General features: G+C 43.3%; 1 protein-coding gene across 1 annotated transcript; it reads left to right on the top strand.

The window, feature by feature from the left end:
* Positions 1 to 24429: 24429 nt before the first annotated feature.
* LOC132390841 (elongation of very long chain fatty acids protein 1-like) lies at positions 24430 to 25416 on the top strand. Its single transcript, XM_059963382.1, has one exon. The coding sequence runs from the start codon at positions 24484 to 24486 to the stop codon at positions 25396 to 25398; it is 915 nt and encodes a 304-aa protein (XP_059819365.1). The 5' UTR covers positions 24430 to 24483; the 3' UTR covers positions 25399 to 25416.
* Positions 25417 to 26528: the final 1112 nt, after the last annotated feature.

The raw sequence follows: 26528 nt of genomic DNA, 5'->3' as shown, positions 1-26528 counted from the left end.
CCTTCCTGAAGTGAGTGGCCAGCTCATCTGTTTCATTAACATTGAAGAAAAGGTTGTTGCCATGACACTGGGTCACTAGGCTCTCTGTCTCCAATTCATCATTATTTGAGATATTACCTACTACAATGGTATCATCTGCAAAGTTGTAGATGGATTTGGAGCTGGAGCAGAATATGGTCACTACTACAAGAGAATAGGAAACAGACAAGGGGGTTTAGGATGTTGCTTTGAGGGTACCCATAATGAGGATGATTGTGACAGGCATCTTGCTGCCTGATTGTGCTCTGTTAACCAGGAAATCAAGGATCCAGCTGCAAAGAGAATTATTATCTCCAAGCCTTGGAGTTTGGAGATGAGTTTCCTTGGAATGATAATATTGAAGGTGAATATGTAGTCAATAAATAATAGGCTAAGATAGGTGCGTTTACTGTCCAAATGGTCCACAGGTGAGTGTTTTTATGTCAGGGAGAACACTTCATGATGCTGTAAGGTAGTCATTAAGGCACATTATCAGGATGATATTGGTCTTCCTAAAGCAGATGGGAACCTCTAACTGAATCTAGCAGAGATTAAAAATGCAGGGGGTGGGTGATGGCATAATAGGTTGCCTTGTTTGTGGTTGTGTAGCAATGTTCAAGTGCATTGACCATGACAAACCTTATATTGTTGTCTCAGAGAACTTGACTGTGAATTGGCTGTTGTGTGAAAACTTCCAACATTGAAACAATTATTTTGCCACTATACTGTTGCGAGGTATGTAGAAATCCACCAGTGTTCTGGATAACCATGCTCATGCATCTTGAGGGGCTTTGCTGAAGCAGTCAGAGGACATAAAGCACATAGTTAGCACATAGTTAGCCTTGTTCTCTTTGGTTGTCCTGTACCGTTGCTTCATCACTTGGCCAACACATTGGCATCAGTAGTCTCTGTCACCTATCAGACAGATTGCTAAAAGGACGACTAGATCTATGAGGGTAGAGAACCATAGAATAAAAAGAATCAAGGCACAGCTGGAGTAACTTACATAGACCTCGATAGTAAACCAGATACATATTAACGGACTGAAGTTCTTCCTTATTTCTGTACAATTATTGCTTGATTACTAAATACTGCAACTTATCACCTCCAAAACTTGTGGAAACATAGCCAAAGCAGCAGATCCAAGCATCTTATCATTATGTTGGAATCATTAGTGATGAAGTTAATGTTCACACCAGATGCTACAAGCAGGGCATCTGTTTCCTCTCTGTTACATTCCCACGACAAAGCCTACTAGTATTTCTGGAAGTTCCCTACATTAATTCTCAAGAGTATGAATTGAGGACTGCAATCAATTTAACAACTACAGGCAAAGCATGTCCACCATGTCTACTTCTTCAAGAAGGCTACAATTTACAGGTAAGCCTGAGCTAATGAAGATTAAAAAAGCTTCCAAAGTATTAGACTATCACTTCCACAATAACACAAGTACAGATAATGTGCCTATAAAAAATACTCACCCCCCCTCCCCGGAAGTTTTCATATTTTATTGTTTTACAACATTGAATCACAGCCGATTTAATTTGGCTTTTTTTTTTACACTGATCAATAGAAAAATACTCTTTTGTGTCAAAGTGAAAAGTGACCTAAATTAGTTACAAATATAATACACAAAATAATTGATTGCATAACTGTTTACAACCTTTTATATGACACATCAAATCATCACTGGTGCAGCCAATTGGTTTTAGAAGTCACATAATTAGTTAAAATGTCCTAGCTATACATAAGCCTATGTGCAGTTAAGGTGTTTCAACTGATTGTAGTGAAAATACACCTGTATCTGGAAGGTCCAACAGCTGATGAGTTAGTACACTGGCATAAAGACAAAAGAACACTCCAAGCAACTCTGCAAAAAGATTGATGAAAAGCACAAGTCAGGAGATGGATACAAGAAAATTTCCAAGTCACTGAATATCCCTTGAAGCACACCTAAGTCAATCATCAAGAAATGGAAAGATTATGCCACAGCTGTAGATCTGCCTAGAGCAGACTGTCTCAAAAATTGACTGACTGTGAAAGAAGGTGGCTAATGAGGAAGGCCACCAAGAGACCAGTGACAACTCAAGGGGAGTTACCAGCTTCAGTGGCTAAGATGGAGAGACTACGTATGCAACAACTGTTGCTCAGGTGCTTCACCAGTCACAGCTTTATGGGAGAGTGGCAAAGCGAAAGCCACTGTTGAAAAAAACTCACATGAAATGTCAGCATGAAATACCGAAGGCATGTAGAAGACTCTGAAGTCAGCTGGAAGAAGGATTTATGGTCTGATGAAGCCAAAATTGACCTTTTTGGCCATCAGACTAAATGCTATGTTTGGTGTAAACCAAATACTGCCCATCATCAAAACACACCAACCCTACCGTGAAGTGTGTTGTGGGGATGCTTCCCTGCAGCCAGCCCTGGTATACTTGTGAAGTTAGAGGGTAAAATGAATGCAGCAAGATGCAGGGAAATCCTGGAGGAAAATCTGATGCAGTCTGCAAGAGAACTGCAACTTGAGAGAAGATTTGTTTTTAGCAAGACAATGACCCCAAGCATAAAGCCAAAGCTATGCAGGAATCGCTTAAAAACAACAAAGTTAGTGTCCTGGAGTGGCCAAGTTGGAATCCAGACCTCAATCCAATTGAGAATCTGTGGATGGATTTGAAAAGGGCTGTTCACTCATGATCCCCATGCAATCTGAAAGAGCTCAAGCAGGTTTGTAAAGAAGAATGGGGAAAAATTGCTGTGTCCTGATGTTCAAAGCAGATAGAGACCTATCCACACAGACTCAAGGCTGTAATTGCTGCCAAAGGTGCATCTAATAAGTACTGACTTGAAGGGGCTGAGTAAATATGAAATCAATTATTTGTGTTTAATAGATGTAATAAATATAGACTAATTTGTAGAAGTTTTCACTTTGACATGAAAGAGACTTCTCTGTTGTTCAGAGTAAAAAAAAACACAAAATTAAATCCATTGTGATTCAATGTTGCAAAATAATAAGACATAAAAACTTCCAAGGGGAATGAATACTTTTTATAAGCACTGTATGTTCCCATTAACGAAGCCATTATTGTCACTGATGATCTCAGAGATTGGAAGTTGAACAGAGAGAGGGTGGTCTAACAAAGAGAGCTAAACTACTAAAGTAACATAAATTTTTACATGAGTTTATTTAAATCCTTTGAGTAAGCACCAGATCCTATTTTCCTTTGAGTAACTCCCTCTCCACAGAAAGCCTATGTTGAATTATCAATACCTCCCTGGAAATAACGAGAATTTATATGGAGGGTATTTTCCATTATTGTAACCTCACTTCAGCAATACAAACAATACATTACTGCAAGTTCCCTATGTTCTAGGAAAGTGTAAACACACTAACATCACACGTTTGGCAGCTACTCCATTGAGAAGATAATCCATTGAAGTAGATTACTGCACAGCTACTTTGTGCAACCAGTTCTCTAATGCCTGGATGCAAGAGGCTGGAAGGCTACATTTGTTTCTTGCAAGTTTGGTAGTAGCTGCGATTTTTCATCAATTAATTTTAATGAATAGAAAATCATTAGCAGCTTTTTCCTGTGTTTACAATAAATGCTTCCATCCTTCAAGCTCTTGAACTGAGACTCTAAGTAGTCAAACCTTTCCTCATATGTTTGCCTGGAACATGGGAAGCCGTTGTAAATGAATTAACACCAACAGCATTAGCATGATGTTCCTCGAAATGGAAGGCAGGACTCTCCTAGGATGCAGTTAACAATTATAGAACATAGAACATAGAATAGTACAGCACATTACAGGCCCTTTGGCCCACAATGTTGTGCTGACCCTCAAACCCTGCCTTCCATATAACCCCCTCACCTTAAATTCCTCCATATACCTGTCTAGTAGTCTCTTAAACTTCTCTAGTGTATCTGCCTCCAACACTGTCTCAGGCGGTGCATTCCATGCACCAACCACTCTCTGACTGAAAAACCTTCCTCTAATATCCCCCTTGAACTTCCCTCCCCTTACTTTAAAGCGATGTCCTCTTGTGCTGAGCAGTGGTGCCCTGGGGGAAGAGGCACTGGCTGTCCACTCTGTCTATCCTCTTAATATCTTGTACACCTCTATCATGTCTCCTCTCATCCTCCTTCTCTCCAAAGAGTAAAGCCCTAGCTCCCTTAATCTCTGATCATAATCCATACTCTCTAAACCAGGCAGCATCCTGGTAAATCTCCTCTGTACCCTTTCCAATCCTTCCACATCCTTCCTATACTGACGCGACCAGAACTGGACACAGTACTCCAAGTGTGGCCTAACCAGAGTTTTATAGAGCTGCATCATTACATCGCATCTCTTAAGCTCTGTCCCTCGACTTCACCCCATAAGCTTTCTTAACTACCCTATCTACCTGTGAGGCAACTTTCAGGGATCTGTGGACATATACCCCCAGATGCCTCTGCTCCTCCACACTACCAAGTATCCTGCCATTTACTTTATACTCTGCCTTGGAGTTTGTCCTTCCAAAGTGTATCACCTCACACTTCCCTGGGTTGAACTCCATCTGCCACTTCTCAGCCCACTTCTGCATCCTATCAATGTCTCTCTGCAATCTTCGACAAGTCTCTACACTATCTACAACACCACCAACCTTTGTGTCATCTGTAAACTTGCCAAACCATCCTTCTACTTCCACATCTAGGTCGTTAGTAAAAATCACAAAAAGTCGAGGTCCCAGAACAGATCCTTGTGGGATCTCCAATCTGCATGTACTCCCACCACCACAACCCTCTGCCTTCTGCAGGCAAGCCAATTCTGAATCCATCTGGCCAAACTTCCCTGGATCCCATGCCTTCTGACTTTCTAAATAAGCCTACCATGTGGAACCTTGTCAAAAATCCATGTAGATCACATCCACTGCACTACCCTCATCTATATCCCTGGTCACCTCCTGAAAGAACTCTATCAGCGTGTTAGACATGATCTGCCCTTCAAAAAGCCATGCTGACTGTCCCTGATCAGACCATGATTCTCTAAATGCCCATAGATCCTATCTCTAAGAATCTTTTCCAACAGCTTTCCCACCACAGACATAAGGCTCACTGGTCTATAATTACTCTTTTTTGAACAAGGGAACAACATTTGCCTCCCTCCAATCCTCCAGTACCATTCCTGTGGACAACAAGGACATGAAGATCCTAGCCAGAGGCTCAGCAATCTCTTCCCTCGCCTCATGGAGCAGCCTGGGGAATATTCTGTCAGACCCCGGGGACTTATCCATCCTAATGTATTTTAACAACTCCAGCACCTCCTCTCCCTTAATGTCAACATGCTCCAGAACATCAACCTCACTCATATTGTCCTTACCGTCATCGTTCCCTCTCATTGGTGAATACCGAAGAGAAGTATTCATTGAGGACCTCGCTCACTTCCACAGCCTCCAGGCACATCTTCCCACTTTTATCTCTAATCAGTCCCACCTTCACTCCTGTCATCCTTTTGTTCTTCACATAATTGAAGAATGTCTCGGGGTTTTCCTTTTCTCTACTCGCCAAGGCCTTCTCATGCCCCCTTCTTGCTCTTCTCAGCCCCTTCTTAAGCTCCTTTCTTGATACCCTATATTCCTCAATAGACCCATCTGACCCTTGCTTCCTAAACCTCATGTATGATGCCTTCTTCCACCTGACTAGATTTTCCACCTCACTTGCGACCCATGGTTCCTTCACCCTACCATTCTTTATCTTCCTCACTGGGACAAATTTATCCCTAACATCCTGCAAGAGATCCTTAAACATCGACCACATGTCCATAGTACATTTCCCTGCAAAAACATCATCCCAATTTACACCCACAAGTTCTAGCCTTATAGCCTCATAATTTGCCCTTCCCCAATTAAAAATTTTCCTGTCCTCTCTGACAGAAAGATTACGTAGCTGCTGTCCCTATATGCAATATCTGTCTATTAAACATAGAATATAGGGGGCTCAGAGCACACACACACTGTTCCCTGTTGCACTGTAAGAATGCTTCATATTCTTTAGTTACTATAAAAACCAAATACACATTATGTCCTATTGACACATGACATTCAGTCCTAAGAGAGAAGCAACCAAGATGGCTGATCACAATGGGAACCAGAAGCTAAACTCTTGTATCCATTTATTTTTCTCTTCTTTCGTTCATTAAATTCAGACCACCATAGAGAAACCATATGAATTACAGTCCACAGCAAGTAAGTATCTAGTGAGCAAAGGATAGTACTATTACACAACTGCCAAAATAAATTTTGGAATGAATATTGTAATGGATTGTGAACCTGCCATCATTAAACATGATCATTGCTGATCAATTACTGCTTACCCCTATTCCTTTAGAGCATCCACAAGAGTCCATAAGTCAAACTTATATAATTAGTAGTTCACCAGGGGAAAATACATTTGGACACTCAAGTTAATGAGTATATTTAAGACAGAAAGCAATTAATAATATGGAACCAAGGGCTTTTGCATTTTCCCCTCCCTCTCCTACTTACTATCTTTTCTTTCAGTTAGTCCTGACGAAGGGTCTCAGCCTGAAACATCGACAGCACGTCTCCCTATAGATGCTGCCTGACCTGCTGCATTCCACCACCATTTTGTGTGTGTGACTTGAGTGTCCACTGCTTTCTTGGAAAGGGTATTACAAAGAGCCATGATCATATCCAATTTTTCTGTGAGTGTGACTAGGGACCTCTACATTTATTTATTAAGATATAGCATGGAATAGGCTTTCTGGCCCTTGGAGCTGAGCCACCCAACAATCCCCCGATTGAATCCCAGTCTAATCACAGGACAATTTACAATGACCAATTAACCCTCCAACCTGTATGTCTTTGGACTAAGGGAGAAAACCAGCGTACCTGGAGGAAACCCATGTAGTCACAGGGAGAACGTCAGACTCTTTACAGGCAGTGGAGAGAACTGAACCTGGGTTGCCTGTACTGTAAAGCATTGTGCTAACCACCACAATACCATGATATCCCCCCGGGCACCCCAGCCGGAGTAAATACCAATTCTGCTTCTACTCTGCAAAACCAAATTTAAAAAATTCACTCCCTTGTCCTTTATTTTAATGTTAACTTCTTTCCTTTATAATATGAGAACAAATGAGAAGTATTCACTCAGCATTTTAATCCTGTCCAATCCCTTCATAAGTGCCTCAATCTTTTTGGATCTAATCTGTGAAATTGTGTGAACTGAGGTCAACAGTTTCAAGTAGAGTCACCATTTTTTCATGATGTGAAATAACAAAAAAAAAGTTAATTCATCTTGTTTTATTTTTAAATTAGTTTTCCGGATTTAAAAGCATTTCAAACATTGGGGATAATCCTAATCTGGTGAAATTTCTAATCTAATCCATCATTCAACTGCAGGGCAGGTATAATTGACATTCAAAAAATATTTAAGTACAACCAAGTATCAAAACATGCAAGAACAATGATTATATATCAAACATGGTATGTAAATTTTCTGAAAATATTTTTTGAATACTAGTGAGAATTTATATCAGTGTCTAGAACAGCCTTTCTCAACCTTTTTGCGCTGGAGGAACCCCTGAAATAATTTTCAGTTCTCAGGGAATGCCTGTCTAAAAGCTCATTGTACATTAATATGATCAGTAAGTTGTAGATATAATAATCCAAAAATAATTTTCAATGCTCTTTGGAGTACAGAATGAATTTTTAGCCATCCTTTCTTGTAAAAAAAAGATAGTTAAGCTTAGCTTACCTTACTTGATATTACTCTTAGATTCTCTTTCCTAAATTTTAAAAACACATATGGCAAACATAACAAATTTCTCAATTTTGGGTCAAACTTGAGATAAGCACACATTGATTTAAGCTTCAACTGAAATGAGACAATTTCTATTTTTGCTCTTGATACTTGTTAAAGAAGAAAATGCTTGCTCACACATGTAGGAAATTGAAAACTGTAGCAAAATCTTCATTGCTTTCCTATGAAAGGCAGGATACTCTTTATTCACAGAAATCCAGAACTCGTCCCTGGGCAAGTCAATAAATCTCATCTTGAGTGCACAATCAGTGTGCAGCTCACAAAGTTCTTTCTCTTCTGTCAAAATCAAGTTCTCAGGCTGAGCAGAAGATTCAGAGAAAGGGCCTCTCACTCAGTCAGACACTTGTGTTGAATAGGAGAAAAAATAATGTTCAATTTTGTTCCACATTTCTTCCAAGTGGTTTTCAATAAGACTCCAGACTTTTTAATATCTTTCCTCATACTCAAGTATAAGTAGCAGTGGAAACATTTCAAGATTTCCTTTTGCAGCATGATTTTTCCAAATATTCAGTTTCCTTTTAAATTCAAGGATTTTGTCACTTGAAGTCAAAACATTTTCTCCAGGGCCTTGCAGAGACCTCTTCAACTGGTTCATATGATGTCTCTTTAGGCAGCCAGTTTCTACAGGCATTCTTCATCTTCAAAACACTTAGCAAAATCTGTCCTACTATTTTCTTGAAAGTACTCCTGCAATTCGCCTTTCAGCTCAAACACCCTGTTCAGAACTCTTTCTCTGTTAAGCCACCAGATTTCTGTGTGTAGCAGGAGATTGTTGTGCTGCTTGTCCAAGTTTTCACACAGTTTCTTTGAACATTCTCAAATGAACTGGTCTTAAAGCTACTAAATAACTTACTTTCTGGGGATTTTTTACTGATGGTAACTTTATTTTTAAAAGCTTTAATCTGTTTGCTTTGAGATTCCAATAGTCATTTAAAATAAACAGCATATGACTGTGATTTGTAGTTAAGTGTCTTTTCAAACTTTGTATGTTGTTTGCCACAGACGGGGCGCAATGGAACAGGACAACTCAGATCACCAGTCCATGTAAAACTGATTGTTAAGTAGGTTTCATTGTAAAGATATGGTACTGGCTGATTATTTTAGTCCTGCCTACTGCTTTTGTCTCCAGGACCCAGAAGAGGCTGGTGGACTTCTGGGGCAACAGGAGGCATTGGGTCTCTGCTGTGGTCTTCAGTCTTCTGATCGCAGAGGGTAGTCAGTGTACTGCACTAATCCTCCACAGTGTAGGGAACTTAACATGGAACTCCTCCGCTTCCTTTCTGAATTCAGAACAGGCCAACATGGGAAAGCAGAGTTGTAAATGGTTTGAAAACACCTCCAGGATCTTGCCTGATTGGAGGCAACACCATTTACTTATTGGGAGAGGAAGTCAAGCAGGTGAGTGCAGTTGTGAAATGGAAGCCCCACACCTGCCCACAGATCGCTCCTGGGCCAACAAGGAAAGTACAAGAAGTCCATTTTAAAAGATAACTTTACTGAGCTTCCTCATATTCTAAAAGGAACTTCAAATAACAGTGGCCAACTGCAGTAGTTGCTGCTTCTAGTGTGCTGAGAATTCAGTTAAGAATATCAGCTGATGTTCAAGTGTTATCATCAAAAATAAGGCAGTGTTTCACCTGTTGCCAACGGTGCTCTCAGCATCTTAAAGTTAAGTTTGCAGTCAGTTGCCAACATAAAGAGGGTAAGTTAATTCGCCCTCTATAATTTAACTTTACAGTATCCACACCTCTCAGTGGTTTCTGTGATTTGCATGTACTTGGCTTTGCTGAACACAGGAGAAAGGAAAATTGATGTTTAAGAAAAATTCAAGATCTTGAATGGAGCTTTACCAATGGAACAGTTGTGTAATTCTCCAAAACGGTTTTATTGCTAAGGCTCCATCCAATAGCACATTTCACTATACGTTTTGATGTATATATGATAAATAAATCTAAACTTTTAAACATTTTTCCTTAGAGAAAAATTAATCAGAACCGAATTGAAAATAAGTAAGTTATATTAGTTGTGAAATAATATTATTAAGGGGCATTACTAAGCATAAAATCAAGGAATGGTGATATTGTAGTCACGCCCGATGCGCTGCTAAAGAAACATATGGAGGCAGAGAGAGCTGAACTCAGAATGCTTTTACTGATTCAAAATCACGCACTTAAATCTCCCCTCCCATGGACCCCTGCGACCCATAGGGCGGACATGACATCAAACGGTCCCCAGAAGGACCGCCCCGAGCGGGTGGTTCCAAACGTGCTACCGCGTGTCTGCCCACGGCTCCCAACGGCGGTTCGAGTCCCGTGTGTGCGGGCCGCCACACCACCCCACCCCCACCCCCAGAAACATCCATCGGGAGAGTGGAGCCCCCAGTCTGTGTGGTAGCCTGGGTGGCCGGCCTCACCGGCGCGGTGCGGGTACCCTCACTGGCTGCTCGATGTCCAAGTGTGCCGGTTTGAGGCGGTCCACTGTAAAAGTCTCTTCCTGGCCACCCATCTCCATGACACACGTGGTTCCATTGTGCTGGGTCACCTTGAAGGGTCCCTCATACAGCTGCTGTAGAGATGACCTGTACATGCCCCTGTAAATAAAAACATACTCACAGTCTCTGAGGTCTTTAGGGGTGAAGGATGGCGTGGGATCATGCCTAGAGGTCGGGACCGGTGCCAGGGTCCCTACTTTGTCCCATAGCCTCGTTAGGACTGCTGCTGGAGTTTCTTCCGAACCTCGGGCCTCTGGTACAAACTCGCCTGGGACCGTCAGGTGGGCGCCATAGGCCAATTCCGCCGAGGAGGTGTCCAGGTCCTCCCAGGGGGCTGCGTGGATGCCCAGTAGGACCCAGGGAAGCTCGTCTGGCCAGTCGGGGACCCTGAGGTGCGCCATCAGGGCCGACAAGATGCCGGTGGAATCGCTCTGCCAAACCGTTGGACTGGGGATGGTACGCTGTGGTGTGATGCAGCTGGGTGCCCAGGAGCTGCGCCAGTGCTGTCCACAAACCAGACGTGAAGTGTGCCCCTCTGTCGGAGGTGATGTCCGTTGGGAGGCCGAACCTCGCGATCCAGTTTGCAATGAGCGTCCTGGTGCAGGACTCAGTGGACGTGTCTGCGAGCAGTACGGCTTCTGGACATTTGGTGAACCTGTCTACCATGGTAAAGATATACCTGGCACCCCAGGAGACTAGCAGGGGACCGACGATGTCCACGTGGATGTGTTGGAATCTCCTGTGCGTCGGCTGGAACTGCTGGAGGGGAGCCTTCACGTGTCGCTGGACTTTGGCGGTCTGGCAGTGTACACAGGTCCTGGCCCAGTGTCCGACCTGTTTGTGCAAACTGTGCCAGACGAATCTGTCCACTGCCAGCTTGATTGACGCCCGGATGGACGGGTGGGCCAGGTCGTGCAGCGTGTCGAACATCCGGCACCTCCATGCTGCTGGTACCACGGGTCAGGGTTTGCCGGTAGACATGTCACACAGGAGTCGATCCGCTGCCAGGCCGATGGAGATGTCCTCTAACTGGAGCCCCGAAACGGCAGTGCAGTAAGCCGGGATCTCAGTGTCCGACCATTGTGCCTCTGCCAGTGCTGCATAGTCTATTCCTGAGGATGATATGCCTACGGAGTGGAGGCAGGGTGAGACAGTGTGTCGGTGTCCGACCGTTGTGCTTCCGCCAGTGCTGTGTAGTCTATTCCTGAGGATTATCTGCCTACTGAGTAGAGGCAGGGGTGAGACAATGTGTCGGCGATGATGTTGTTCTTCCCTGCGATATGGTGGACACCCGTGGTGAATTCTGAAATAAAGGACAGGGGCCTCTGCTGCTGAGCTGACCATGAGTCCGATACCTTGGCCAGTGCGAAGGGGAGGGTCTTGTGGTCCATATACACGGTGAACTCCCTTCCCTCAAGGAAGTATCAGAAGTGCTGGACTGCCCGGTAGAGTGCTAGCAACTCTCTGTCAAAAACGCTGCACTTCACCCCTGGTGGCCGGAGGTGCCGGCTGAAGAAAGCGAGTGGTCGCCACTGGTCCTCGACGAGCTGCTCCAGGACTCCGCCGACTGCCATGTTAGAAACGTCGACTGTGAGTGTCGTGGGTACATCGACTCTCGGGTGCACTAGGAGGGCCACCTTTGCCAGCGCCTCCTTGGTCTGCTCGAACGCCTCCGTGGACTCCGCGTCCCATGCCGCTTCTTTGGCCTTGCCGGCCATCTGGCTGAACGAGGTTCTCATGATGCGGGCCGCCGCCGGCGTGAACCGATGATAAAAGTTGACCATCCCTACAAACTCCTGCAGGCCCTTGACCGTGCTGGGCCTGGGGAACTGGCGGATGGCCTGGACCTTGACCGGTAGGGGAACTGCGCCATGTTGGTTGACTCTGTGGCCCAAGAAGTCAATCTCCGTCAGCCTAAACTGGCACGTCGCCGGATTGATTTCCAGTCCGTGGTCGCTTAGGCATTGGCAGAGCTGGTGCAAATGTGCCGCGTGCTCTTGGTGCAAACTGCTGTCCACCAGGATATCGTCCAGGTAAATGAAAACAAAACCCAGGCCACGTCCCACCAAGTCCATGAGCCTTTGGAAAGTTTGGGCTGCATTCTTGAGACAGAAAGGCATCCTCAGGAATTCGGACAAGCCGAACAGGGTGATGAGAGCTGTCTTGGGCACGTCGTTGGGGTGCACTGGGATCTGATGGTATCCCCTGACCAGGTCGATTTTCAAGAAGATGGTCACTCTGTGCAGGTTCGCCGTGACGTCCCGGATGTGGGGTACCAGGTACCTGTAAGCGGTTGTGGCATCGTTGATCTTTCTGTAGTCTCAGCAGGGCCTCCACCCTCCTGCGGACTTGGGCACCATGTACAGCGGGGATGTCCACGGGCTGTCTGAGCGGTGTACGATCCCCATCTCTTCCATCTCATGGAACTCCTCCTTGGCGAGGTGGAGCTTGTCGGGTGGGAGCCTGCGAGCTCGGGCGTGCAGCGGCAGTCCTTGCGTGGGGATGTGATGCTGCACGCCGTGCTGGGGTTGGCTGTGGAGAACTGCGGGGTGACTATGGAGAGGAATTCCACCAACACCCTGGCGAATTCGTTACCCGAGAGGGTCACGGAATCCAGGTGGAGGGCCGGTAGCTTGACTTCTCTGAGCTGGAAAGTCTGGAACTTCTCGGCGTGGACCAAACGCCAGTCTTTTAGGTCAACCAGGAGGAAGTTGGCTCGTAGGAAATGTACCCCTGGTAGTGGCTATGACACCGCTGCCAATGTGAAATTCTAAGTGAAATGGCTGGACCCGAAATGCAGTGAGATAGTACGTCCGAATACTGGTGCCATTTGTAGCGGTGAGTTCGGGGCCTGGGACTGCATTATGAGTGTCCATGTTCAAGGGGGGAATTACACTGATTTTGGCCCCAGTGTCTACCAGGAAGCACCGCCTGGAGTGCCAGTCCCAGAGGTACAGGAGGCTGTCTCAGTGGCCAGCCGTCGTAGCCATTAGCGACGGCTGGCCCCGGCGTTTCCCGGAAAAGCACCTGGTGGACGGCAGCGGCGCGCGCCTAAACCCTATCTTTGGTGATAGAAACACCATTGTTCCAAACTTTCGTCTTTCTCTCCCATGGGTCTCGATGGCTTTGGTTGCGGGGCCTGGGCTTTGGGGTGTGCAATCGTGGCTAGGCCAATGGTGGCTTCTCCATGTTGCTTGCTCTGCCAAAGGACGTCTGCTTTAGCTGCGACCCTGCGTGGGTCGCTGAAATCCTCACTCGCGAGGAGGAGGCGAATGTCCTCTGGCATTTGCTCGAGGAACAACTGTTCAAATAAAAGGCACAGCTTATGGTCGTCCATGAGCACCAGCATATCATTCATGAGCTCGGATGGCGTGCATATGTAGGAGCCGTGCAGGAGAGTCCGAAGATACAGATCTGGAGCGCTTTAAGCTTAGTGCACCTGTCCTCCATTGGTGGCCTGCCGTCTCCTGGTCGAGTGTGCTGACTACGTAGTAGTACCGCATGGTGTCGTTTAATGTCTCTGATATTGAACTGGGCCTCAGCCTGCTCGAACCAAACATGGGGCTGAGTGGCCCAGAAAGTCGGGAGCTTCAGAGAGACCGTGCTGTGCAAGTTGCTTGAGCTCATGGCTGGTCGTTGAGTCGCCGACTCCAGATGCCGTCTGGAATGTCGGGGTCACCAATGAAGTCGCATGCAATGCACTACTATAGAAACACACGGAGGCAGAGAGAACTGAACTCAGAATGCCTTTACCGATTTAAAATTGCGCGCTTAAATCTCCCCTCCCATGGGCCCCTGCGACCCGCGGGGCAGACGTGACGTCAGACCAACCCCGGAAGGTAGTTCCAAATGTGCTACTGCGTGTCTGCCCACGGCTTCCGATGGCGGTTCGAGTCCCGTGTGTGCGGGCCGTCACAATATTCATCTAGTTCATATCAGCTCCATGTAAGGCTTGTCCCACCCCACTTCCCCGTACTCCCGCCACAGACCTGCTAATTCTTTCCCTTCTGACACTTACCCAACTAACTTTTAAATGCTACAAATAAAGGTAAGCTAGCCAATAATATTAAAGAGGACACCAAAAGTTTCTTTAGATACATAAAGTTTAAAAAGAGAGGCAAGAGTGGATATTGGACCACTGAAAAACAGTGGTGGAGAGGTAGTAATGGCAGACAACAAAATGGCCGATGAACTGAATGATGATTTTACATCAGTCTTCACTGTGGAAGACACTAGCTATATGGTGGAAGATCCAGGTTCAGGGGTCATGAAGTTCCCATGACTAGAGAGAAGGTTCTTGGGAAACCGAAAGGTCTGAAGGTAGATAAGTCACCTGGACCAGATGGCCTACACTCCAGAGTTCTGAAAGAGATGGCTGAAGAGATTGTGGAGGCATTAGCAATGATCTTTCAAGAATCACTGTATTCTGGAATGGTTCTGGATGACTGGAAAATTGCAGATGTCACTGCACTCTTCAAGAACAGAAGGAGGCTGGAGAAAGGAAACTATAGAATCAGAGTCAGGTTTATTATCACGGGCATATGTCATGATATTTGTTAACTCAGCAGCAGCAGTTCAATGCAATACATAATATAGAAGAAAAAAAAGTAAATTAATTACAGTATACATATGTTGAATAGATTAAAAATCATGCAAAAACAGAAATACTATATTAAAAAAGTGAGGCCGTGTTCATGGGTTCAATGGCCAGTTAGTCTGACCTCAGTGGTTGGAGTGGATTGTTCGGGATGATGTCTCAGGGTATCTGGAGGCACATGATAAAATTCCAACTTCCAGTATGAACATCGAATTCTCCAACTTCCAGTAATTCCCTCCCTCTCCCTTTCCCATCCCACCTCTACTCTGTCTCCTCTTCTAGCTGCCTATCACATTTCATGACTCTGCCTTCTTCTACTACCCATAGTGCTTTCCCCTTAGATTCCTTCTTCACCTCTCCTGCCTATCCCCTCCCCACTTCCCCTCCTCCACCCCTTGATCTTTCCTCTGATTGATTTTCCACCCTCTCCCAACCTTCTTTATAGGGCCCCTGCCCCCTCCTTCTTTAGTCCTGATGGAGGGTCTCAACCCGAAACGTTGATTGCTTCTTTCAACGGATGCTGCCCAACCTGCTGAGTTCATCCGGCTTTTTTGTACGTCTTGATAAAATAGGCCATAGTCAGCATGGATTCCTCATTTGGAAATCTTGCTTAACCTATCTGTTGGAATTGTTTGAAGAAATAACTAGCAGGATAGTCAAAGGAGAATTAGTCAGTGCGGTGAACTTGGAATTTCAGATGGCTTTTGCCGAGGTTCCACACATGGTGCTGCTTAACAAGCTGTGGTATTACAGGAAAGATTCTAGCATGGATAAAGCAGTGGCTGACTGGCAGGAGGCAAAGTGGGGGAATAAAGAAAGCCTTTTCTGGTTGGCTGCCAGTGACTGTGTTGGAACAAATTCTTTTTCCGTTATCTGTCAGTGGTTTTGATGATGGACTTGATGGCTTTGTTGCAAAGTTTGCAGATGATACAAAGGTAAGTGGAGGGGCAGGTAGTTTTGAGGAAGTAGAGAGGCTAAGAAGAAATTAGACATATTAAGAGAATGGGCAGAGAAATGGCAGATGGAATACAGTGTCGGGAAGTGTATGTCCATGAACTTTGGTAGAAGAAGTGAAAGGATTGCCTATTTTCTAAATGGAGAGAAAATACAAAAAGCTGAGGCACAAGGGGACTTGTGAGCCATTGTGCAGGATTCCTTAAAGGTTAATTTGCAGGTTGAGACTGTGGTGAGGAAGGCAAATGCAATCTTGGCAGTCTTTTCAAGAGGATTAAAAACAAGGACATATGTTGAGGCTTTATAAAGTACTGGTGAGGCTTCACTTGGAGCATTGTGAGCAATTTTGGGACCATATCTTAGAAAGGATGTGCTGACACTGGGGATGGTTCAAAGGAAGTTCACAAAAATGATTGAACAGCTTATCTTATGAAAAGCGTTCAATGGCTCTGGGTCTGTATTCACTAGAATGCAGAAGATTTCATTGAAACCTATCAAATGGTAAAAGGCCTTGATAGAGTGGATGTATAGAAGATATTTCCTACAGTGGGAGAGTCTAAGACCAGAGGATACTGCCTCAGAATAGAGATGCATCCTTTTAGAACGGAGGTGAGGAGGAATTTCTTTAGCCAGAAACTGGTGAATCTGTGGAGTTCTTTGCCACAGGCAGCTGTAGAGGCCAAGTCATTAAGTATACTTAAGGCAGAGGTTGATTGATTCTTGACTGGTCAGAGCATGGAGGTATACGGGGAGAAGGCAGGAAATTGGGGCTGAGAGAAAAATCGGATCAACCATGATGAAATGATGATGCAGACTCGATAGGCCAAATGGCCTAATTCTGCTCCTATATCTTATGGTGTTATGGTTGCTGTGGCACCACTCAGCCAGATTTTCAATCTCCCTCCTATATCACCACCTTTGATACAGTTGGTGACAGTGGTATCATCAGAAAACTTAACTGTAGCATTGGAACTGTACTTAGCCTCAAAGTCATAAATATAAATTGAGTATAACAGGGAGCTAAACACAGAGCAAAAATGAGAATGCAGATGATAAAAAAAAAGGCCATGTGCTTGTCCGTGTGAAAGTAAGTCATATTTATCAATGGACAACTGAGAATAAACATGTTTTGTCGTAATGATTCATATGGTGGCTCACTACTCACTAAGATAGGATATATGAATAACAACAGCAACATTTTATGGCTAGATGGCACAGGAAGGAAGGACGGCAAATCAATTAATCTTCAACCCAACTTTCCCTTGTGAACCTGAGCTAGTCCTATTTCAAAATCAGAATCCGGTCTACTATTACTGTCTAATATGATGTGAGTCTTGGTGTTTTGTAGCACTATTGCAAAGCAAAACATAAAATTTCCATAAATTACAGACTAAATTAATAGTGCCAGAAAATGAATAATGAGGTAGCATTCATGAGTTCTTGAACTATACAAAAACCTGACGGCAGAGGGGAAGATGCTTTTGCTGAATTGAGTGTGAGTGTTCAGGCTTTTGTATCTCCTCCCTGATGGTAGTAACAAGAAAAAGTCAGGTCCTAAATGCTGAGGGTCCTTAGTGACGGATGCCACTTTTATGAGGCACCACCTCTTGATGATGCCCTCAATGTTGGGGAAGGTAGACCCTCTGATGGAACTGGCTGAGTCTACAACTGTTTATAGCCTCTCATAATTCTGTGCATTGGAGTTTCCATCCCAGTTTTTGATACAACCTGTCAGATTGCTCTTAATGGTACCTCTACAGAAATGTTCCAAATCTCCTCAAACCTCTAACAAAGTAAAGCTGTTGGCATGCCTTCTTGTTTGCATAATGTGTTGGGCCCAGGATAAATCTTTTAAGATGTTATCATCCTGGAATTGAAGCTGCTCACACTTTACACCAAAGACCCGTCAATGACTTCTGACTTCCCCTTTCTGAAGACCACAATCAATTCCTTCATCTTTCTGATTTTGAGAGTGAGGTTGCTGTTGTGACACCACTCAACCAGCCTAACCAATCTCTCTTTATAACTATAATGGCAGAACATAGTATTAATGGTAAGACACTTGGCAGTGTGGAGGATCAGAGGGAACTTGGGGTCCAAGTCCATAGGACACTCAAAGCTGCTGGGCAGGTTGACTCTGTGGTAAAGAAGGCATACAGTGTATTGGCCTTCATCAATTATGGAACTGAGTTTAGGAGCCGAGAGGTAATATTGCAGCTATATAGGACCCTGGTCAGACCCCACTTGGAGTACTATGCTCAGTTCTGGTCGCCTCACTACAGGAAGGATGGGGAAACCATAGAAAGGGTGCAGAGGAGATTTATAAGGATGTTGCCTGGACTGTGGAGCATGCCTTATGAGAATAGGTTGAGTGAACTCGGCCTTTTCTCCTTGGAGTGAAGAAGGATGAGAGGTGACCTGATAGAGGTGTACAAGATGATGAGAGGTATTGATCATGTGGATAGTCAAAGACTTTTTCCCAGGACTGAAATGGTTGCCACAAGAGGGCACAGGTTTCAGATAACACACACAAAATGCTGGTGGAATGCAGCAGGCCAGGCAGCATCTATAGGAAGAAGTACAGTCAACATTTCAGGCCAAGACGCTTAGTCAGGACAAAGGGTCTCGGCCCGAAACATCAACTGTACTTCTTCCTATAGATGCTGCCTGGCCTGCTGTGTTCCACCAGCATTTTGTATATGTTGCTTGAATTTTTCAGCATCTGCAGATTTCTTCGTGACAGGTTTAAGGTGCTGGGGAGTAGGTACAGAGAAGATGTCAGGGGTAAGTTTTTTATTCAGGGAGTAGTGAGTGCGTGGAATGGACTGCCAGCAACGGTGGTGAAGGTGAATATGATAGAATCTTTTAAGAGGCTTTTAGATAGGTACATGGAGCTTAGTAAAATAGAGGGCTATAGGTAAGCCTAGTAATTTCAAAGGTAGGGACATGTTCGGCACAACTTTGTGGGCTGAAGCGACTGTATTGTGCAGTAGGTTTTCTATGTTTCTAACTCAAGCTCTCCAGTCCTGGTAACATCCTAGTGATTGCTCTTTTTTTTCTGCTCCATTTCTTAAAAAAAAGCTTAAAGGACATCTTCCCTAGGTGACCAGAACTGTACGGAATACTTCAAGTGTGGACTCACCAACATATTGGATAAATGTAACATGGCATCTCATCTCTTGTACTCAATGCCCTGACCAATGTTCACCAAACACCTTTACACTGTCATGTCTACACGCGTTGCTATCTAGTGGTATTTCTATTCTACCACATCCTCCAGGATCCAGTCAGATACTGTGTAATCCTGCCCTACTTTAACTTACAATAAAGCAACACATCCTACTTTTACAAGTTAATTTCTATCTGCCTTTCCTTTTCCAACTGATCTGGATTTTGTTCCAAATTTTACATAACCTCTTCACTCTCTACAATACCACCGATTCTGGTGCACTAGCCATACCTGCTACAACCACAGATTCGGCGATTCCGCTCGTGAATATGCACGTGTCAGCTAATTATTATTTCACTGTGATAGTATTTAACTCCATTCATTCTGTCATAGTCTTTGTTGAGACTTGTACACAGCTACGCCTTGCTGCCTGCATTCCACCTTGCCTGAGAAATTGGACAGTCAAGTCAAATGACTCTGAAAACTAGCAGTATTCATTTTATTCTTAGTTGTTCTTTTTAGCCACAGTGTAAGCTTCGTTTTCCTTTTGACAGTTTTAGTTAACGGCCCTGTTTGGCCTAGCGTTTATTGTTTTCTTTTTCCTTTAACATTGTTCGCATTAAAGTCTGTGAACTATTGACCCGTTTCAGAGTCTCTCACTCCGGACTTGGGCCATATCAGCACCGTGTTGACAATACCGACTATATTCTCCTCCTGATGGTTAATATAGATAATGATCAACAGAGAACCCAACACCAAGCTGATGGTCACAGGCCTCCCATCTTAAAAACAGCCCTCCACTACCATTCTGACCCCTACCACCAAACTGATTTTGTATCCAATTGGGTCTCATGTGATCAAGCCTTCTGGAGCAGCCTGCCATGTGAAACCTTGCCAAAGGCCTAGATACATTCCATGTAGAAAGTGTCTAATACCCTGCCCTTATCAATTATTTTGATCATTTTTTCAAAAATTTCAGTTAAATTTGTAAGATACAGCTCCCCACTCACAATTACCATGATACAAATATCTCTGACAAGACTCCTGCAATTATTTAACCGATCTTCCCAAAATGTCCCAGGGTACACTTGATAAAGCACCAGGTAGCTATCAAGCTTTAAATATTTTAAGACTGCTATGAGCTCTTCTTTTATTACAAGGACATGTTTCAGGACATTGACATTCTTTTCCCTGAATTTCCTAGCATCCATTACCTTCTCCATGGTAAATAGAGATGAGAAATATTCATTAAGGACCTCACCTAACTTCCATGGCTCCATGCATAAATGATCATATTGATACGCAAGTGGCCCTATTCTCTTCCCAGTTACTCTTTTGTCTCAATATATTTATAGAATCTCTTGGGATTCAACTTTACCTTATCTGCCAAGGATAACTCTAGTCTTCATTTTGTCCTCAAGATTTCCCTCTTAAGTGAATTCCTCCATCCTTTATACTCCTCAAGGGATTCACTTGATCCCCACTGCCTATACTGACATAATACATTGGCCCTGAACTCACACTACCTCATTTTTTAAAAGCTTCCCACTTGTCAGACATTACCTTCAAACAGCCACTCAACGTCAACTTTGCAAGCCCCTATCTAATGCTGAAATGCCATCAAAATTAGCTTTGCCCCAATTTAGGGCTTAACTTTTGGAAGCAGTCCTTTTTCGTATCTATTTCAAAGTCGACAGGATTATGGTCACTGGTCCCAATGTACTTCTCCAATGGCATTTCAATATCCCATTAAGAGGTCAAATATTGCCCCCTCACTAGTGGGTCTATCTAATCGATGCTTGAGAAAACATTATTGGACATGCCTAACAAATTCTGACTTAACCAAGCCCTGGAAGTTCCAGTCAAAATTAACAAAGTTCAAAATACCTACTTTTATAACACAGTTATCCTTAGTTACCTGCAATTGGGTTTGTTGTGATTCAGAGCCCAGAAGAGAATCAGGATCAAAGTATGTTTGGGAAGGGTAATGAAACAGAGGAATGGCAATTGTAACTATGAGGGGTGGTTGATATGTTCATGGCCTAAGGTAGAAGGAGTCAATTTTAGAAAACCTAACACATTTACTTTTCAACATAGTCCCCTCCTACACTTACATACATAGTCCAACGGTCATGGAGCATACGGATCTTTGACCTCCAGAAAGTGTCCACAGATGGGTGATTGATAAGTTTGTGGCCTAAGGTAGAAGGACATGAGTTATACAGCTCTCGTTACATACACATGCAGGTCAACTCTTTGAGTGATTAGGCAGAAAGTTTGAAGTTAATAACTCATCTCCTTCTACCTTAGCCACCAACCTGTCAACCACCCCTGTTGTTATTAACTGATGAGTTATTAACTTCAAACTTTCTGCATAATCACTCAAAGAGTTGATCACTCAAACAGTTCAACTGCATGTGCATGTAAAGAGAGCTGTACATAAAGAGAGCTCGTTCGTGGAAATTTCATGGGCTGAAAAATAGCCAAACAAGTGTTCTTGCTATCCAAGAATGACAGGAGGAGTGCCAGATGCTGGATGCCGTCCTGTCAAAATGGACTTAGGAATTCCACATTCATCCCCCTTTTTACATGCACATCTCCTTCTACTTTAGGCCATGTACTTATCAATCACCCCTGCTATGGACACTTTCTAGAGGTCCAAGATCTGTATGCTCCACGACCGCTGGACTAAGTGTGTAAATGTAGGAGGGGACTATGTTGAAAAATAAATGTGCTAGGTTTTCTAAAATTGACTCCTTCTACCTTAAGCCACAAACTTATCAATCACCCCTCGTATAAAGAGGGACAACAACCCACAGAAGTGGGTTGTTTTCCTGCTGTATGTCTCAAAGACTGGTTGTTAACATAGCCCTCAGCGAATGCTGGGAAAACTTCCATTTCTGCTTTACTTCTAAATGTGCCCTGGAAATCTTAGCTAAATGATATATAATTATCTCCACTCTCAAAGATAGAACAAATGCACACCAGTGTGATAAATATTGTGGCAAGTGTACCCGGGCTCAGTCTAGAATATTTTTAGTTATTTAGTACACACTCCAGATTTACTACTTTCCTTCATGGGGGTGATAAAATCGTGGCCTCAATGCATCTGACTACAAAGTGTCCATTTCTATTTATTCAAATCTTTATTGTTGAGAACATAACCAGAATGATTCATATTTACTGATGGGATTCTGCCACACTCCAGCAATGGAAAGGAGATCCTGAGAAAGTTCAGCCTTGCAAACAACATTCAATATAATTCTTTTAAGATAATGCCACAAATGGGAATCTATAGTCATGTGGAGAAACTTGAGATGCTAGAATATTTTCTGTCAGAAAAAAAGAAAGCTAAAAGGAGATTATGATGTTTTTGACTGAGTACTATTGGAAACATGTTCCCTGGTTGAAGATTCAATTACATGGTGCCATAAATTTCAAGTAAGAATGTTTGGAGAAAGGTTATGAAAGATGTCTTCTTACAGAGTAAACAGCTTTGCAATGGAAACTGGCTGAATCAGAGGTTTTTACATTCTTTAGGAAAAATACCAATAAATATTTGAAACATCACAAAATCTAAGGAAATCCAAGTCAGTTTGATTATTTTTGAGTGTTCCAGTAATGGGCAAATTACAAACTTCTGTGCTGCATGTCCTAGTGGATACACCATCCCCAGTAACATTTGTCTGCATTATTTATCCTTGAACAACTCTGTACATAGTTGAATTATGCTTTTAATAAGGTTATAAAAGCCCTCATATTTCCTTTACAGATTATCGGCTAGCATTGTTTGTATTCTCTTAGAGCTCTACTAATCCAGCTCATTCATGGAAATTTCATGGGCTGGAAAATAGCCGAACAAGTGCTCTTCCTATCCAAGAATGACAGGAGGAGTGCCAGATGCTGGATGCCGTCCTGTCAAAACGGACTTAGGAATTCCACATTCATCACCCTCTTTAATCCACTTCCTCCAACTGTCACCTTTGTTCACAACCAGCCCGACTGCCCTCAGCATCCACTGGTGTTCGTAATATGGGCTGGAATTTGTGGATCTGCGTCCCAACTTAGTACTTATGAATTTTATTAGGCTCCCAGGAGGTGATCATTTTGTCTGGTGGCCTGTAATACACACTGAGAAATGTGCCATTGCCCTTCCTATTCCTGAACTTGTTCCTATGTTACAAGAGCTTTGGGCTATTTATGATCGAAAGGGGGCCTATTAATGTAATATTTCCATTTACTCACTTTTCAGAATTACTAACTCTGGGTAGATAAAGTAATTCCTACCTACCTCCATTTCATACCCTCAATCCATGATGTTTACATGGGGAACAATTAGAGAACATAGATTAACAAATTTAAAAAGTCTTAAAATGCCACACTTTTTTTCAACCATTTTACAAAGCGAAGAATTATATGGTATTGTAATAGTACATCAAGATTACAATCAGTTAACCTCACTTCCTAACTTCTAAATAAGGACAATATTTAAAGTGGAGTTCTACATTTTTTCTCTTCTAAAAGATATAGAAGATGGAAATACGTCAAATTGCATATCATCCAGAGTAATTCAGTAGACCAATGTTTCTGAATTTTAGAGACATTTGGAATCACTTATAATTAGTAATAGGTTTAACAGCTAGATTTCAATTTTTTTCCTACTTATTTTGGGCAGGGCTTACTCTGGTTGTCGTCCCCACTTGATGACCTTATAATACAAGGCACTATTTGTTTAGAGATACAGCTTGGAACAGGCCCTTCTCCCCCTTTGTATCACACTGCCCAGCAACCCCCAATTTAATCCTAGTCTCATTACGGGAGAATTTACCAACAGGTATGTCTTTGGACTGTGAGAGGAAACCGGAGCACCTGGAGGAAACCCACCTTGTCATGGTGAGAGCATACAGACCTCTTACAAGGCAGCAGTGGGAATTGCTCCCCAATCACTAGCTGTGCTAACCATTGACCGGTATATGGGTAAATCAGGGAATCTCAACCTTCTTCGTATCACGGACCAATACTGCTAAGCAAGGGGTCCCTGGACCCCAGGTTGGGACCCCCTGCTGTAAAGGGATACGGGCTAACTAAGTCTGGTGAAAGATTCACCAATGAATATGAAGTCAACAGCTTGCAGGATGTTGACCTCTGGAGACATTGTGCTGCTTCAGCACATAGAAGTTCATAGAATTGGAGACTCTAGAAATGAGGATTAAAGACACAAGACAAAGTGATCATCTGGCGGGTTGGGCGAGGAGAAGTTATCTTCCCTTTTGTACAAACTCCAACAACTCTCAGAGTCTCAGATTTCTATGCAAACCACTGCCCCACAGGAGATAACTATCAAAACTGGGTTCCTCTTGGTGCTTGAACCTGTGGTCGCAACCTTGTTACAGCATCTAAACAAGCTTTGGAAGTACCACTTTGAAACGCAACAATGTTGGCGGAGGTAGGGTCACAGGTTGCCCAGGTTTACGAGGTGCTCTTAAAAGGAGACCCAATGATTGAAGAATATCCCTTCATGGTGTCTCCAGTCCCTATGACGGCTCTCCTGTTGTTCTCTGTATATGTTGTACTGTCTTTGGGGCTCAAGCTTATGGCTGGCAGGATGCCCTTCGATCTCAAGAAGATTATGGTTTGCTATAACTTTGCACTGGTGTTTTTCTCAATATTCATAGTCTATGAGATCTTGATGTCTGGCTGGGCAACTGGGTATACATTCCGATGTGATCCAATAGATTACTCCAATAACCCGAAAGCTCTTCGGATGGTGCGTGTAGCATGGCTGTTCTTATTTTCCAAATTCATTGAGCTGTTTGACACAGTATTCTTTGTCCTGCAGAAGAAGAACAGTCAGATTACCTTTCTTCACATATTCCACCATTCAGTAATGCCATGGACCTGGTGGTGGGGTGTCAAGTTTGGACCAGGTGGCATGGGATCCTTCCATGCCATGGTGAACTCCATCGTCCATGTCATCATGTACTTTTATTATGGTCTGTCTGCCGCTGGCCCAGCGTTTCAGAAATACCTCTGGTGGAAGAAGTATATGACAGCAATCCAACTGGTCCAATTCATTATTGTCTCACTGCATGTCACCCTGTACTACTTCACGGATCATTGTGATTACCAGTTCCCCATTATCATCCATCTTGTGTGGATGTACGGAACATTTTTCTTCATCCTTTTTTCTAATTTCTGGTACCAGGCCTATACCAAAGGCAAGAGGTTGCCCAAGAACATGGAGCACAAACGCAATGCAGCTGTGAAGATTGGCAAACCAGCAGCAGAAAACGGTGGGCACTTGCTGGAAAATGGGGAGGTGATGAATGGGAAAGTAAAGACAAAGTAATAATGAATAACTTTTTAATAAACACCGATTATTGTAAAAAATTTTAAAAAAAACAAAGTGATCATCTAAATATTAAACTTGATCTCTGGGTTCCTCACTCTCCAACTCGGTCAAACATATGTTAACAGTAAAGGTCTCCCTTCAGGCCAGTATAAAAATAGTAAAGAGTCAAATGATAAAAAAAAACCTATAAATATTCTGAGGTAATTAGCTACACCATTTCTGGAAAAATGGCTGGGAATGCCAAAGCAGTGAAGTAGAAATCTTCATATGCCTAAATAAAGAGGGATCCATGCTTTTCTAATAACAGTGGATTCGGAACAACTTCAGGAAAATTTCCAACAATTGAGTAGGAGAATGATTTGAGAGAGGAAGGTTGGGAGGTGCAGAATGTGGATGGTAAGGTGGAAATGTGGCAGCGTGCAGGGTAGCCTGAACAAATACCATTTTTAGTTCAGGTCAAAATAGAGGCAAATGCAGTGCACCAAGGAGTCTCATTAATGTAGAGGATGAGTTGACCGGAGCATTTAAAACTGGGAGAGAGAGAGAAAAGGAGAGATATTAGATTTGTACAATCTCAGGACAAGATCAGTACCCGGTGGTTGAGACAAGTTGCATTCTATCCAAATCCCTGTGGTGTGAAGTCAGGAAATTTAACCTGGAACTTGTTGTCTCGCTCGACTCAGGAGGATGTGCAGTAGGAGGTTGCATTTGGGAAAATGGGAAGCTGGGGAATGGTCTATAGTTCACTCTAGATTGGTACCTGTTCCTTCAAAAATTTCAAAGTTAAAGTTGCTGTCTATTACCTTGAAATTCATTTTCTTGCGGGCATTTCCAGCGAAATGGAAATGCAATAGAATTTTTCCTACAACCACACATAAACAAAGACTAATAAAAATCAATGAACAAAAGAAAATAACTATGTAAATAAAAATAATACAGAGAACATGAGTTGTAAAAAGTCCTCGGAAGTGTGTCTGTGGATTTTAAAATCAATTCAGAGTAGTGGTGAATGAGTTATCCACACTGGTTCAGGAGTCTCATGGTTAGAGGGTAATAACTGTTGATGAACCTGGTCATGTTGTGCAGGACAACAAGAAAGCTTCAAATAAATTATAAAGACATTCTTC

The sequence above is a fragment of the Hypanus sabinus genome, chromosome 3, assembly GCF_030144855.1.
Source record: "Hypanus sabinus isolate sHypSab1 chromosome 3, sHypSab1.hap1, whole genome shotgun sequence".
In the NCBI taxonomy this organism is placed as follows: domain Eukaryota; kingdom Metazoa; phylum Chordata; class Chondrichthyes; order Myliobatiformes; family Dasyatidae; genus Hypanus; species Hypanus sabinus.
The sequence above is the reverse complement of the archived record's forward strand: the minus strand, read 5'-3'. Positions and strand labels throughout refer to the sequence as shown.

Coding starts and splice junctions, on each gene's coding strand:
- LOC132390841 (XM_059963382.1), top strand. CDS start 24,484: ATGTTGGCGGAGGTAGGGTCACAGGTTGCCCAGGTTTACGAGGTGCTC.